Source organism: Dunckerocampus dactyliophorus, chromosome 8, assembly GCF_027744805.1.
Source record: "Dunckerocampus dactyliophorus isolate RoL2022-P2 chromosome 8, RoL_Ddac_1.1, whole genome shotgun sequence".
NCBI classification, from domain to species: domain Eukaryota; kingdom Metazoa; phylum Chordata; class Actinopteri; order Syngnathiformes; family Syngnathidae; genus Dunckerocampus; species Dunckerocampus dactyliophorus.
This window is the reverse complement of record NC_072826.1, coordinates 29,778,658-29,793,482: the sequence shown is the minus strand read 5'-3', so window position 1 is coordinate 29,793,482 and position 14,825 is coordinate 29,778,658. Positions and strand designations below refer to the sequence as shown.

The following is a 14,825-nucleotide window of genomic DNA, read 5'->3' as shown; positions in this document are numbered from 1 at the left end:
TCCCACCGCCACCCCTCCCCTCCTCACCCCCCCCCCACTGTCTCTCCTCCCTTCTCTTGCGCTCGCTCACGTTTTTTGTTCCTCTTTCATCCCTCAAGGTGACTTTCCTTTCCTCGCAAGACACTGCAGCTGTTCCCCACGTTGCTGTGAAGGGCCTTGGCGTGGATAAGAGATGAGAGCGATGCACCAGGGAAGCAAGAGAGGAAATTAGGGACGTGAATGAGATGATCCAGCAAATCAGTTAACACAACAAAAGATCCCCGGAACGTTTTCTTAGCTACGGGAATTAAGGGGGGGGGGTGTCAACATGGAAGTACACCAGAAGTGCGTGATCCGGGCGAGTAGAGTCATCGCTAAATACTGCAAGTATCTGGGACACAGATTCTATATTTAGGGATCAAATACATGTGGAGAGGAATCAGAAGATGCAGGGAGGGAGGGACAGCGAAGGTCCAGAGCAGGAAAAAGGAGGAATGGCACACAGTCGCCCCCCCCCAGCAGGATGAATCCATCCTTTGCCCCTGAAGAAATAACGCAAGAACACCTTCTGTTGGAAAAACGGAGGTATCCATTGAATCCACAAGAAGATCTTACCCAAGTGGTGTCCCAATTCTTCGTAGTGTCACCAAGACTTGAGATGTCCTAAAATGGGTTCTATGCAGCTTTGAGAGAGACGTTTATGTCTCTGGTGGCCGTGTCCCCCAGGGGCGGTCACAATTGGGTCGTTGTTGTTGTGGTTGTTGCCAAGCGGGGCTGGCAAAGGCTGTCCTGCATAACAATAGGTAGTTCTCCTGACTGGTGGCACAACAGCTCATTAGTGGCCACTCTTCCAATGGAACGAGACAATCTTTGGGAGAGAGAGGTTAAGTCATTACTATAAGTTGGATGTAAATGCCTTCTTTCACTCAAGCGGTGCTCCCTAGCCACGATTTGGACATCGTTGCCCTTGTCTAAACCCTAGTTACCCCAAGCGTGCGCACCTCCCGGCCTGACAACTCCATTTAAGGATGGAAGGCGAGATCTGTCCGTCCTTTGTGGTGAAGAGGGAGCTGAGCTGAAAGGCAAAACTCCCAATTTAGCGGTGGATCTACATCCCTACCCTCACCTACTATGGCCATGAACCCTGGGTAGCAACCAAAAGGACAACATGGCGGGTACAAGCGGCCGAAATGAGTTTTCTCCGTGGGGTCGCTGGGCTCTTCCTTAGAGATAAGGTGAGAAGCACTGTCATCCGGGAGAAACTCGGCGTAGAACCGCTGCTCATCTGCATTGCTCTGAGCCAGATAAAATGGCACAGGCATCTGGTAAGGATGCCTCCTGGACGCCTCCCTGGGGAGGTGTTTAGGGCAGGTCCGACCGGTAGGGGGCCTCGGGGAAGACCCAGGACACGTTGGAGAGACTATGTCTCTCAACTGGCCTGGGAAGGAGGAGCTGGATGAAGAGGGAAGCCTGAGCTTCCCTGCTTAGGTTGCTGCCCCCACGACCCGAACTCAAATAAGTGGTAGAAGATGGATGGATGGATCTTTCCGTATGAAGGCGAGACCTCTAAGTCAGGGCCGAGGGGAACTCACAGAGGTTTTCACAGCCTGCTGTGTGGAGACGGCCTTGCTACATCCAGATCGAGCACCATAAAGTAACCTGAACCCTCTACTTTAAAGCTGCGCCCCCCTCTGGTTGGTTTGTTGCTCATGGTGAGGATGGTGGGATCATTTACTCATCTGCTAGCGATCATACGGACCTGTTACTTTTTTCATGTAACCGGAATAACCTAAAATCTTGCAACCTCCTTTTACATCACAGAAGACTCATATAACAATAAACGAAAAGCAGTAAAAATATAAAAAAGGAAAGAAACAGAGGAGGAGGTTTGGTCTCCCCCAGATATTGTCTCATTCCATTGACGTTTTGCCACCAGACAGGTGAACGATTTATTGTTATTCTCAGGCAGACTGGGGCCGTCCTACCTAGTCAGACTAGTGTTTGTCCCACCTAGTCATTGAGCATCAGCTGATGAAGTCTGTTTGGACAAGAGGCGAAACGTCTTCTGAGAAGTCCAGCTGCCATCGACTCAACGCCCTGAGAATACAATGACCTGGATGAATGACAATATTCACCGGCAAGACCTATCATTATGCAGCACGGTCATTCACAAGTCATGCCCGGCAACAACCACCCCAATTGTGACCACCCCAAAGGGACACACCCACCAGGGACACAAACACGGGGACACCACAAGCCTTTTGGACTCAAAGCGAAACGTCCCGTAGCCTTGGTTCCACCTTTGCGCATTACCGAGACCTGGATGACTGACAATCTACACAGGCCTGCAAATCAGATGTTCAGCAGCATCCCAGCACGAACTGTGTTTTGAGAACTTCCACTATACGGTCGCCCCTCGTTTACGACGGTTGATTGGCTCCAGACCCGAGCGTGATAAATTCATTTCTGTGATATATGATCCAGAGTTAATAAATTGAATATTTTCATAGATCATAGAAAACCTATTTATGACGTGAAATACCACCCCTATAGTCGCTTTTACACTCTTGTTACTCACCGTTTGCAGCGGTTTGCACAACTATTGTACTACAGAGACTCTAGACGGCTGTTAGCTAGCAAGCGAGCGAGCTAACCAGTTAACCTCCAATTTATTCCTTCTAAACTTAAAAAAGGGTTTCATAGTGGGGAAGGACATAGTCAGAAGCCACAAACTTACCACTTCCACACGGAAGGAGGAGAGGAGAAGCTTTTTTCAGTCTGCATCCATGACTGGCTATGTGGAGTGGAAGGTAGGGTAATGTAAGAAGGACGGACGTCTCATCAATGTAACATTACTGCCGCCTAGTGGACACAATACTGCATAGCACCTGTACTGCAATAGTTCTGACTAGTAATAGACCGTTCATGAATTTCTGAAAAACTCAACATAGCGAGGGAGAGATAATGGACCGTGATGTAGCGAGGGACGACTCCGATGACGAAAACCGATGCTGCCCTGTACTAAAAATGCTAGAGATGCACGATAACTTTCTGCTTCTTAAGACCGATATGGTACCAATAACCTATAACTTTGTTATATCTATTTTTCTTTTTAGATCAAAATGTAGTTTGTGCACACCTGGAGGTAAGAAGGACGGGAACAAATTGGGATTTGACGAAGTGTAGCTGTTGATCTATCCTAATTAGATGTGATGACCAGAAGACCAGAACCAGAGTATAGAGGAGAGGAGCCACCTGCTGTGGCCCAGCAAGGTGCACTGTATTCGGCCACACGCTCCAAGCAGCCAGTGTGACGCCACGGAGGTCTCTGGTAAACCTTTTGCACTTTTCAAACACCGCGTTTTTTGCATTTGGTACAACGTCCTTCCTCTTAAAGTGAATGTTTGTTTACAAGTTGGCTCAGGGGAAGTTGCGACAGGCCGTTAACGTCACAGACCGGAGAAAAAAGGAGCGCTTGATTCGCTCATCTGCACAGTACGGGCAATCTCACCTCATTGGAGCCTTTTTTTTTATGATCGGCTTTTTGGAGCTATTTTTAGTGTGACATCATATTCCCCTCATGTCGGCATGGTAATTATCGTTTCAGTCCAGTGTGACACAAGTACAAAGCTGATTCTTAGATTATGTTTTAATTCAGATTCTGTTCTATACAATAACACGCAATATAAATTTTATACAATACTAATATTTCTCTATACACAGGCTCATAAATGTACAGTACAGATTACACACATAGATTATTAACACAAATACGATTACACGTATCTCTTTACAGGAACTCACGTCATCACAATGGTTCTCTTTCTGTCCGGCAGATGATTGTGACCAGAAAAGAAGGGGGGGGGGGAAGAAGCTTCTTGACTAAACCCAAAATCTGGCACTTCAGTATTTACATCCCTGAAAAATGTACATGAACATACAAGAATGATTGACTTGTGTTGGGTTCACAATTCGTGTAAACGGGGGTGGGAATGATGGAGCAGCCCAAAGGTCTCCCAGGACTAGAGTTCATACAAAGACGAAAGTGTTCTCTACTTATTTGGTGACATAAATCTTGAGTTACGGCAACACACGTTATAGAAGAGCTGATTGAGGGCTGGTTTATCATTTCACGTCCAGCACGTTTGTAAATGTGAGCCCTGAGGAGATTGAGAAACACGGGTACGGTGAAAATATGTCCAGGACGCAAAGGTCAGTTCTACCCTCCACAGTATGCTTCATTTTTGTCTCTTGTCAGTATTTATCCGCTTTAAAATACTTTATTACCTGCTGTGACTACAGAGACAGTGTCAGGTGGCCTTTTTTTACTTTTTTTTCTTTTTTTTTTGTTTTTTTTTTACAAAATATTGCCCTTGATTTCCACTTTGAAACAGATACAGTGGTGCTAGCGGCCTGCTGCAGTTCTACACACACAAGTTATTACAGTAGCTCGCCACGTTGTCATTAAAGTCCCTTTGCCTCACTGTGTCATCGGGAGGGGAAATAGATAAAAAAAAGCAACAATTGTGTGTTCACATTCGTTTTGTTCACATGTTCAGGGGTCATTGCTTTGCTCATTTGGGAACAAACAAACAAACAAACATGAACTCACAGGCATACACGCAGAAAACACCACGCCATCACAAACCATCATCATCTTCATCACCGAATCAATTGTAGAAACAGAAGAAAAAAAAAGTCATGCCTTTTTAGCTTAAAGGAAAAGTGCAATTTTTTTGGACTTGTGCCCATCATCCACAGCCTTACGTGAGACATGAACACACGTCTTTCTCTTTTCTGTGCGTTCTATAAACAGCGAGCAGTGCTCGTAATTGGACGCACCTATTCCGCCATTTAAAACACCTCCAACAAGGTTTTGTGGTTTTCTATCCATGCTGTGAGCATGTAGTAACAGGTACGTTCATGATAACATGGAATACTTGCAGTATTTTGCCCGATTTTGGTCATTTTAGTGTGCCTGTGAATATTCTCATTCATCCAGGTCATTGTACTCTCAGGGCATTGAAATTCAATTGGTCACAGCTCGACTGTTCAGGTTGTCTTGGAAGATGTTCCCACCTCTCATTCGAGCAGGCGTCATCAGTTCATGCTCAAATACTAGGTGGGACACACACCAGTCAGACTAGATAGGACAGCTCGAGTCTGGTGTGTGTCCCACCTAGTATTTTAGCCTGAACTGGAAAGGTGGAACATCTTCTAAGACAACCTCAACAGTCCAGTTGCGATCGATTGACCAGACTAGAGCTGTCCTATCTAGTCTGACTGATGAAGTGTGCTCGAATGAGTGGCGGAAGGTCTTCTAAGACAACCTGAACAGCCCAGTTGCGATTCATGCTTAAATACTAAGTGGGACACACACCAATCAGACTAGATAGGACAGCTCTACTCTGGTGTGTGTCCCATTACACACCAATCAGACTAGATAGGACAGCTCTAGTCTGGTGTTTGTCCTACCTAGTCTTTGAGCATGAACTGATGAAGCCTTTTCGGACAAGAGGCGAAACGTCTTCTAAGACAACCTGATCAGTCCAGTTGCTATTGACTGAATGCTCTGAGAATTGGTTTCACATAGCAAGACAGGCTACATTCACACTGCAGGGTGTGATGCACAATTTGGATTTTTTTCTTCAAATCCCATTTTTTTCATGTGGTTGTTCACGTTACCAAAAAGATGCGGCCTGTTCATGTGAACGGAAGTGATGTGCATGCGCAAAAACATGACATGAGGCTGAACTGCGAGAGCTAGCTCGTCACGAGTGGCTCCGTGAACTAGAAATGTCATTTTTGCAAGTTTACCGTTTGCTTTCAAAAATGGAACAACGTAGACCATAATTACCAACAACGTACAACATATTTAAGCAAAGTTGAGGAACCTTTTAATGTAAGGCGGAAACAACGACGGTCCTAAATGTGATCCTTGAGGAAGACCAGTTGACAGTCGGAGGGCGACTGATTCAACGGATTGGACTCTGACATATTGTTGGCGCTCAGTGAGGTAAGCTTCAATCCACTTGCATTCTTAGCTGCCTCTTTTTAGCTGTTTTTATATCTTTAGAATGCACAGAAAAGAGAAAGATGTGTGTTCATGTGTCAAATAAGGATTGTGGATGATTTTTAAAACGTGAACTTTTCCTTTAATTTTGCCCTGGTTTCACAAATTGGTGCCTTTTTTTACGTTTTTTTTTTTTTTTTACCAGTTTGCTGGTAATTTCACACTGTAAACTTTGAATCCGAATGCTTGCCATTACTGACCATATTTTTCTCTCACTCGTATTTTTTGTAAACACACAGCAGCACCATAATACTGTATTTCACTAACTTAATTAAGGCATGAAAAAAATCGGGGAAAAACATTTGTTCTCACTGAGAATACGTGTGCAGGTAGACATTGGTGTGCTTTTTAATGACCAAGCGCTGACCTGTGTGTGTGTGGTTCTATCTATGGATGCAGGAGCCGTACAGTATCGATCTAATGTCATCCGAGCCTCTATATTGCTATAGTGTGGGCTATTTTCAGGTGTGATGTACGTAAAGGAGTGCAGAAAAATGGCTCTTGTTAGACCTCACCTGTCGCCACATCAGCCTGCAAGCGGAGGTCACGGGATCCGTCCTTTGTAAACTAATTGCCTCTCACGTGCATGCAAGGATAAACACGCCATCCATCAATGGAAAATTGCACACAATCCCTCCAACACCCACACACGCGTACGCGCACGATGAAGACCAGCCTCATTCCCTCACAGCCTCGGTGAGGCATCGATCAGTGCCGTCGCTGGCCTCCACCCGGGGCTTGCGACTCTTCCGCTGGCCCCCCCCTTCCACCCAGGAGTTATGAATGACGGTCCCGCCTATGGGAGCTGGGTCCACCTGCAGAAGGGAGACTACCCTTTTCTTCACCCGCGTTTTGAGGGCCCGCCGCAGCTTCTGCCTGGTGAAAGCGTAGAGCAGAGGGTGAAAGATGGTGGTTCCGTAAGCCATGGCCAAGAAGCAAAGACGGATCCGCACCAAACCGTCGCTGGGGCCCAGACACAGGATCAGAATGTTGACCGCGGACAACGGCGCCCAACAGCCCAGGAAGGTGGATATAATTATTAGAGACATTTTAAGAACACGGCGCTGACGCTCCCGACGGTCCCGGTGCCTACGCACGGCTCGTCTCAAGGCGATGATGGCAGAGACCGAAGCCTGGACGCCCATGGAGGAAGCCGGCAGCGGGGAGGTGGCGCGGGTCTGTGTGGCTCCTGAAGCGGGAGTCGGGGAAGCAGGGGTGGCGGGGGTGGTGGCGATGGGGGTGGTGGCGGCGGTGCTGACGGTGGTGACCGTGGCACCGCTGTCGGAAATCCCTTGGGGCATGGAGCAAAGTGGCGGAGGGGATGTGGGAGTGGGAGAGGGAATAAGGGGTGGATGAGAGAGATTCTGGTTCTGGTTGGAGGAGACGACCTCTGTTGGCAAGGTGAGCTCCTTCTTCCTTGTCCTGCAGCGTATCCTGCAGGTGGAGTCCTTTGTACGGGAACCCCTCATCATGTGGGAGCCTATGCGGATGTTGAGGGCCTGAAGGATGCGGGAGTAGGTGAAGAGCATGACGACCACAGCGATGAAGAAGCATGGCACTTGGAGTAACAAGTGGTAATACATCGCCATTCCCGTGTAGTACCCCTGCCCTCCGATGCACAGCAGTGTTCTGTTCTGCCATACCGGAGAGAGGTTGCGTGAAGGTGAGGAGGGGTGCGTTGAAGGTAAAACAGAAGGTGAAAGAGAAGAAAAAAGTGTTGTGTGTCCAGTAGGAGTCTCAAAGTCTATGTTCCCCTCTTCCTCACTGTCCTCCTCCCTTGAAGAGAAGAAGTCCCCCTCAAGGAAAGGCAGGAAGAAGACAGCCAGAGAGACGGCCCACACAGCCGCCAGGAGCAGTCCAGCTCTGCGAGGGTTCAGGAGGCGGCTGGCCGGACGTACTGAGATGTCGTAGCGATCCAGGCTGATCACCAGGACGTTCACAGCCGTGGCCACACTGGTGAAGGTAACGCAGGCTTCGTGGAAGCAGCACAACGTCGCCAGGCTCCCGACGCCGCTTCCGTTAGCCGGGACGAGGATGACGGCCACTGTGAGCGGCAGACACAGCACACAGACCAGTATATCCAGGACGTGGAGGTTGACGGTGACCAGGTTGCTGACTGAATCCACCAGGTTGGACTGAGCACAGTACAGCACCAGTACGGTCAAGTTGCTGCTGAAGCCCAGCACCAGCTCCAGGATCAGGACTGTGGTCAAAGACACCTGGAAGCCCAGAGGGTAGGGGGCGCTCCAATCCTCCTCTGCCGCACCCCCGCCTCGTCCATCCAGCAGGCCTACCCCCTGACCATCACTGGTCTCCGGGAGGTCACGATAGCCTTCGGTCTCCATTGGTGCCACGGTGTTCCTTTACACATAGCAACAGCGGCTACCACGCCACATGCTTTTCTTCTGGGTCTCACGAGACACTGGTGAAGATGGCGGCCAAAGTGGTCATCTGTGAAGAAAAAAAAACAGCAGAGGAGAAAGATTGAGGAGTTTTCTCAGACACAAACAGTGCAAGTCAAGCTTGTCAAGCGAAGAGGAGCCAAGAGTCGACGTAGCGAGGTTGATTGGCATCACGGGGTGCAGTCAAGCTGTTTTTGAGGACACATGACGCCTGAGCAAAATGGCTACACACGCACAAAGGCGGTGGGGTATCTCGGGAGAGTCCGGATTTAAAGGCATTAGCGGCAGATCGTTGAGCATACAAAAGACACACAGGTTTGAATACATTGGATGATAACACTTCAGGATTGTGTGCTGAATCCATCCAAAGATGTCACCTCCTGCCAAAGCTGAGTGGGCGCATGTTTGATTCATGCTTATGCAACATATACCAGTCAGTATATGTTGTAAGCGCCCATCCATACATTTTATACACCGCTTTTCCTCACTTGGGGCGCGTTGGCACGCTGGAGCCTATCCCAGCTGACTTCGGGCAAGTGGCGCAGGGCACGTATAGACAAAAGCACACCTACCTACCTGCAGAAAACCCACGCACGCACGTAAATAGGCCTGTCACGATAACAAATTTTGCAAATTTTGATCTCTCTGCATCTGTCTGTAGTTCTATAGTGGAATGAACGGAGAGAGTGAACCCTCCTCTTTGTGAAGGCGGGGTACTAGTGAGTGGATACAGAGTGCTAGCAGTTAGCCTCGTGAGCCAGCATACGCTAACATGAATGAAGGCACAGAAGCGACGGTTTCTCAGGCGAAAGCCACTGCCCCAGTGCCGGAATACTTCGGTTTTAAACAAAATGAACAAGGTGAGCGCGTGAACAACGACGAACCGAAATGTCGAATTTGTTCGAAAGTAGTGACGAGGACGCAGGGGAATACGGCCAACTTGTAAGCAGACCTGAAACACAAACCATCCTTTTCAGTTTTCCCATTCATCACACAGCAACTTAACACTCAAAAGGTATGAAACATGTATTAATACAAGTTTAAAATGAAAAAAAAATTTCAAAGTTTTCCCGTAATGCATTTCGTCTGAGCAAAGCATTTATTTGGAGGACAAGCAACAAGAAGATGGATGGGTGGATGGCGCTGCAATCCTGCTTCTGTCCACCAGAGGCAGCCAGAAAAGCCCAGAGGGGGGATGACGTCATTGTAGAGCCCCAATTGCAGATTCTTTTTTTTTCATTTAAACTTGTATTGGTACATGTTTGTATATGTCTCAAGTACACCTTTTGAGTGTTGCGTTGAGTGTTCTTTGTAGGATGGCACCGTGAGTCAGACTGTTTTCCAGTGGGTTGACAGGCTCATTGTGAGTGCACTGATAGCTCGTGACTGGCTCCTGCCAAAGAAAGAGCTACCGTTTCCTCACTGACTCGCGAGTGGCACAGTATTTAAACAATTACACAATGTCTTGATATTAGAATTTAGTCATAAGTTAGCTGCACCGCTGTATAAGCTGCAAGTTTAATAAAAAAGTAGCGGCTTACACAGCGGAATTTACATTACGAATGTCATTTTTTTTTTTACCGTTCGCTTTCAACACATTGAACAACGTAGAACATAATTCCACGCAACATGGAATATTTTTCAGGGACCCTTTAAACTTGAGGGGCGGTGTTTACTTTTGTGAGATACTAAATACAAAAATGGCCATTTTAAAGCGTCTACGTCGACCACAAGCAGAATACAACTGTCAGCTCCAACCTTTTGTTCGGAGAGGTGGCAGGATCCCTGCTCGACCGTGCGGCGAATGTCAACACCCAACTGAGGGTGGCGGCACTTAATAGTTCTCGCAGGGAGACGTAATGAAGACGAATGGATCAATGATCCACAGACAGTGGCACATAAACAACCCTAGCAGAAAAAGAAAGAAAAAAAGAGCAGCTTGGCACACGTCCCCCTCCTTCCCGTTCCTGCGGTCCCTCACATCCCATCCTGCAGTTTCCAGAGGAGACAGACTATTTTGCATAAAGCATATGGCATTTTATGTCGGCCACATGGTGTGAGGAAAAATATATTAAGTGTCATTTTGAGGCTTCCTCCGGCGCCCGTGCACAGTAAATGAAGGGCTACAGGTGCGCCGTTACCAGCAGGGTTGACCCCTGCCCCCGCTGTCCAACTTTTCTCTGTCACATTTTCTCATGTGCCCTTTTCTCTTTGTTTTACCTCGCACTTCCCCGGCCTCATTTGTCAAGTGGGAGGGACCTTGCAGGCAGAAGAGGACTCCGGGTGGAACAGTGGTCTATCTTAATCCACTAATGGCTTCCATGGGGTTTGCGGTGTTGCTGGAACATTGATTTAAGGCACCATCGATCTGACAAGCTCGGGCAGGGGAGCGCGCAAACACAGTCCTTGTCGCCCTCTCACGGGTACCTGCGCTCTCCTTTTAAGCGCCGCGTGAAACAGTTGTGGCTGTTGTTAATTCGCTGTGACACGGGTCACGGGAAGGTTTGCTGCGAGAGCAGACGGAGGCACTTTTCCCCCGCCATGATGGCTCAGATAGCTTCTTATGTCCGTAACACCGTGCAGACGCATGTATCTATCCATCGATACCAGGGTAGCATGATGAGATCGATATTATTATTGCTTTTTTCCACAAATATATTGTTGACAAAGGGAACTAGAAAAGCACTCGGAGAGCGCAGACCTCTACCAAGCGCCATAGTCCCCCCCAATAATATTCCTACACTTTTTGGATCAGTCTTTGATATACTGAAGTAGTTGGCAGCAGGGAATAAAGGCATACAGTACAAGGAATACTACAAGTAGCAACATGGCAGGAGGAAACGTTAAATGCGGCACTGACTGAGTAGGCATCAAGGCTTAAGAAGGGCTTGATTGCAAATTGGCTGCAACCGGTGCTCTGTATAGATGCAAGCCAGACAATAATTGAGAACCACTACTGTAACCCAAGTCACAAATGTCACATGACATTAGTCAGCTGACATCAGAGTCCCCTATAGATTCGCTGTTGCGGCAGATTCATTGCATTTATGATGCAAATTCCGAAATAAATAAGTCAGCAGTAAGATGCATATACCGTACATGCAATAAAAGTCCTCATTGCATTTAGAGAGGCTACTTCCATCCATGCACATCCCTGAACTCCATTACGGAAATTGCTTTTCTACACTTACTTGTTATTGTTGCTTTTATGTTGCAATTAGTTGAAAAATCTTCTTGTGGCTTACGTTCTATTTTTGTTGCCTTGACTTTATCTGTATTATCATTTTGATCATTGTTTTTGTTTATTTAGTAATTGTAAAGTCAAAGAGAAAACTGGATGTGTATATAAACAGTGGGCGTAATGAACGCGACCAAGTTGGATTCAAATACTGTTGAATCCACGAACACAACTATTGATGAATCATGTGATGAAATATGAGGAAAAACTAAAGTGACTAAAATTGTAAATTTACGAGAAAAAACTTGTAATATTACGAGAATAAAGTTGTCAATTTACGAGAATAAACTGGTAACTTTATGTTACAATTATCAGAGATTTTGAAAATAAAGTCGTAAATTTATGAGGAAAAACTCGTAATATTAAGAGAATAAAGTCGTACATTTACGAGACAAAACTCGTAATATTACGAGAATTAAATCGTAAATTTACGAGAAAAAAATGGTAACTTTATGTTAAAATAATCTGAGACTTTGAGAATAAAGTCGGAAATTTAGGAAAATAAAGTTGTAAATTTACGAGAAAAAAAGTTGTACATTTCCGAGAATAAAGTCGTAAATTTACAAGAATAAAGTCGTAAATTTACAAGAAAAAAAGTCGTACATTTACGAGAATAAAGTTGTAAATTTACAAGAAAAAAAAGTCGTAAATTTATAAGAAAAAAGTCGTAATATAACTTTTGCCCAAGGCCAAGGGTCACATAAGTCCCCCATTTTCACAGATGTTTCGGTCAATGGCTGCTACGATGGAGTGTTAAAATAATCTGAGATTTTGAAAATAATGTCGTAAATTTTCGAGACAAAACTTGTAATAATACGAGAATTAAGTTGTAAATTTACAAGAAAAAACTGGTAACTTTATGTTAAAATAATCTGAGACTTCGAGAATAGTCGTAAATTTAGGAAAATAAAGTTGTACATTTCCGAGAAGAAAGTCGTAAATTTACAAAAATAAAGTCGTACATTTACGAGAATAAAGTTGTAAATTTACAAGAAAAAAAAGTCGTAAATTGATGAAAAAAAATTTGTAATATAACTTTTGCCCAAGGCCAAGGGTCACATAAGTCCCCCATTTTCATAGCTGTCTCAGGCATTGCCTGTTACAACAGAAAATAATCTATATAAAGTCGCAAATTTACGAGAAAAAAGTGGCAACTTTATGTTACAGGCATTGCCTGAGACAGCTATGAATGGGGGGACTTACTGTATGTGATCTTTGGCCTTGGGCATGTGGAGGGGGCGGGGTAAGGAAGGCGGAAGTGAGAAGGGTTAGCTAGACATGCTAATCTAAATGCTCAACTGCTGTGTTTTGCTGCCACGTTATAAATAAAAGCTTGCCTGAAGCAAGAGGAAGGTTTCCTTCCTTCCTGAAGAGCCGTGCTCTATTTTCCCTCTGACACGTATGACACCATCACACCTTATTCTCCTAAATGTACCACTTTATTCCCATAACATTCCAAATTTTTGTCTCATAAACGTATGACTTTTTTCTTGAAAACTGACAACTTTTTCTCGTAAAAGTACGCCTTTTTTCTCGTAAATGTACGCCTTTTTTCCCTCATTAATTAACAACTTTATTCTCGTAATATTCTGACTTTTTTGGGGGGTAAATTTATGAGTTTTTTTCTTGTAACTTTATTCTTCAAATGTCAGAATTTTTTTCCCCCAATGTGGCCCTAATACTCCGACTGTGTATATAAATATATTTAGTGATGTAAATATTGTAATATCAGATTACACTTCAATTTGATCTACATTGTGTTCTTTTGTTGTTTTTATGTGTTATTAGTTTATTATTAAATTATTATTAGAATTAGGATTTTTAAATCATTTTAATCCTTTTTTTTGATTTTCTTTGTTGTTGTTTTTTTTGTTGTGTTTTGCCTTATTGGGCAGGGTGGGGTGGGAGCGGGTGGGTGTTTTACATTAAAGGGGAAAATGTGAGCCTTGCAATTCTTGTTTTGCACTGTCGGTCTCATATCATATTGTTGATGAAAAAAAACAATATATAAATATATATATACGGTATATACAGTATATACCGTATATTGACTGCGATTGGTTGGCGACCAGTCCAGGGTGTACCCCGCCTCTCGCCCGAAGTCAGCAGGGATAGGCTCCAGCATACCTGCAACCCTAGTGAGGATACCGTGGCACTAATAAATGAATCAATATATCATAAAGTATTGCCATCTTCGCCAATTTCAAGTAAAAAGTATTGGCATCAGTACTAACTGTCACTGCATTCACTTGGTGTGGGATCAATACAAAACAGTTCAGTATTTCCCACCCCGACTTGTAAACTGCCAAGAGTTGCTAGCTATCACCAAGAGTCATCCCGACTTCCGAGTCATTCCCAGCAGCAGAAGATGGCTGCATTGGTTCCCTGCGTGGTCAAAACAAGCCAGTGTTTTTAAGAGGAAGATGACGGAGTATTAGGCCATCATCAGTTTCTCATTTGGGAGGACTCGCAAGGGTTAATCGCGCGCTGTTGAAATGAGCGGGCTGAGCAGCTTTCAACAACAGTAATTGATGGCGTTCTCTGACTAAGTGCAACAATGACGCTGCGGCACGGCATGGTGATAATGGACGCTTGATGAGGTGTCGTGCGATGAGCTGGGAAGACACTCAGAAAAACGTCCCTGTGTTATTTTGCGGTGTGAGGGCGAGGCCGAATGTCAGAAGCTCTCTCTGGGAGCAGATGCGTCTCGAACCGGCAGATGGGAAACGTCACAGTTGGTGGTTTTGTAGCACAGCCAGTGAGCGGAAGAGAAAGTTGACAGTTTGAAATTTGCACTTCAAATGATTTCCAGCCATTTTTTATCCTACTTATTGTATGTCATGAACTACAATTTCATCACTTTGACCCTGAAACTCCCCTAAAATAGGAATAAAATGTGTAAAAAAGGAGTGAGTAATGAGTAGCTGTGCCATTCTTGTTGGCTTTGGGTGTGCGTGATGCCAGTGTTTCCAGGAGGCTAGTGGGAATGTTGCTCCAGGTGGGGAAGATGCCTTCACTGTCTGGAACTCATGTCCATTTTTGTAAATCCATCCCTAAATGTTCTCCATTGGATTTAGATGAGGGGAACATGAAGGATGGTGCAAAAGAGTGATCTTATTCCTCTTTGTGAAGT

At 45.3% G+C, this 14,825-nt stretch overlaps 1 protein-coding gene across 1 annotated transcript in view; it reads right to left on the bottom strand.

Moving 5' to 3' along the window:
* Positions 1 to 339: 339 nt before the first annotated feature.
* LOC129186643 (G-protein coupled receptor 22) overlaps positions 340 to 14,825 on the bottom strand; it is a 42,275-nt gene continuing 27,789 nt past the window's right edge. The window contains exon 2 of the mRNA XM_054785094.1: positions 340 to 8,503. Within this exon, the coding sequence (XP_054641069.1) occupies positions 6,730 to 8,397 (1,668 nt within the window). The 5' untranslated portion in view covers positions 8,398 to 8,503 and the 3' untranslated portion in view covers positions 340 to 6,729. The remainder of the gene's footprint in view (positions 8,504 to 14,825) is intronic.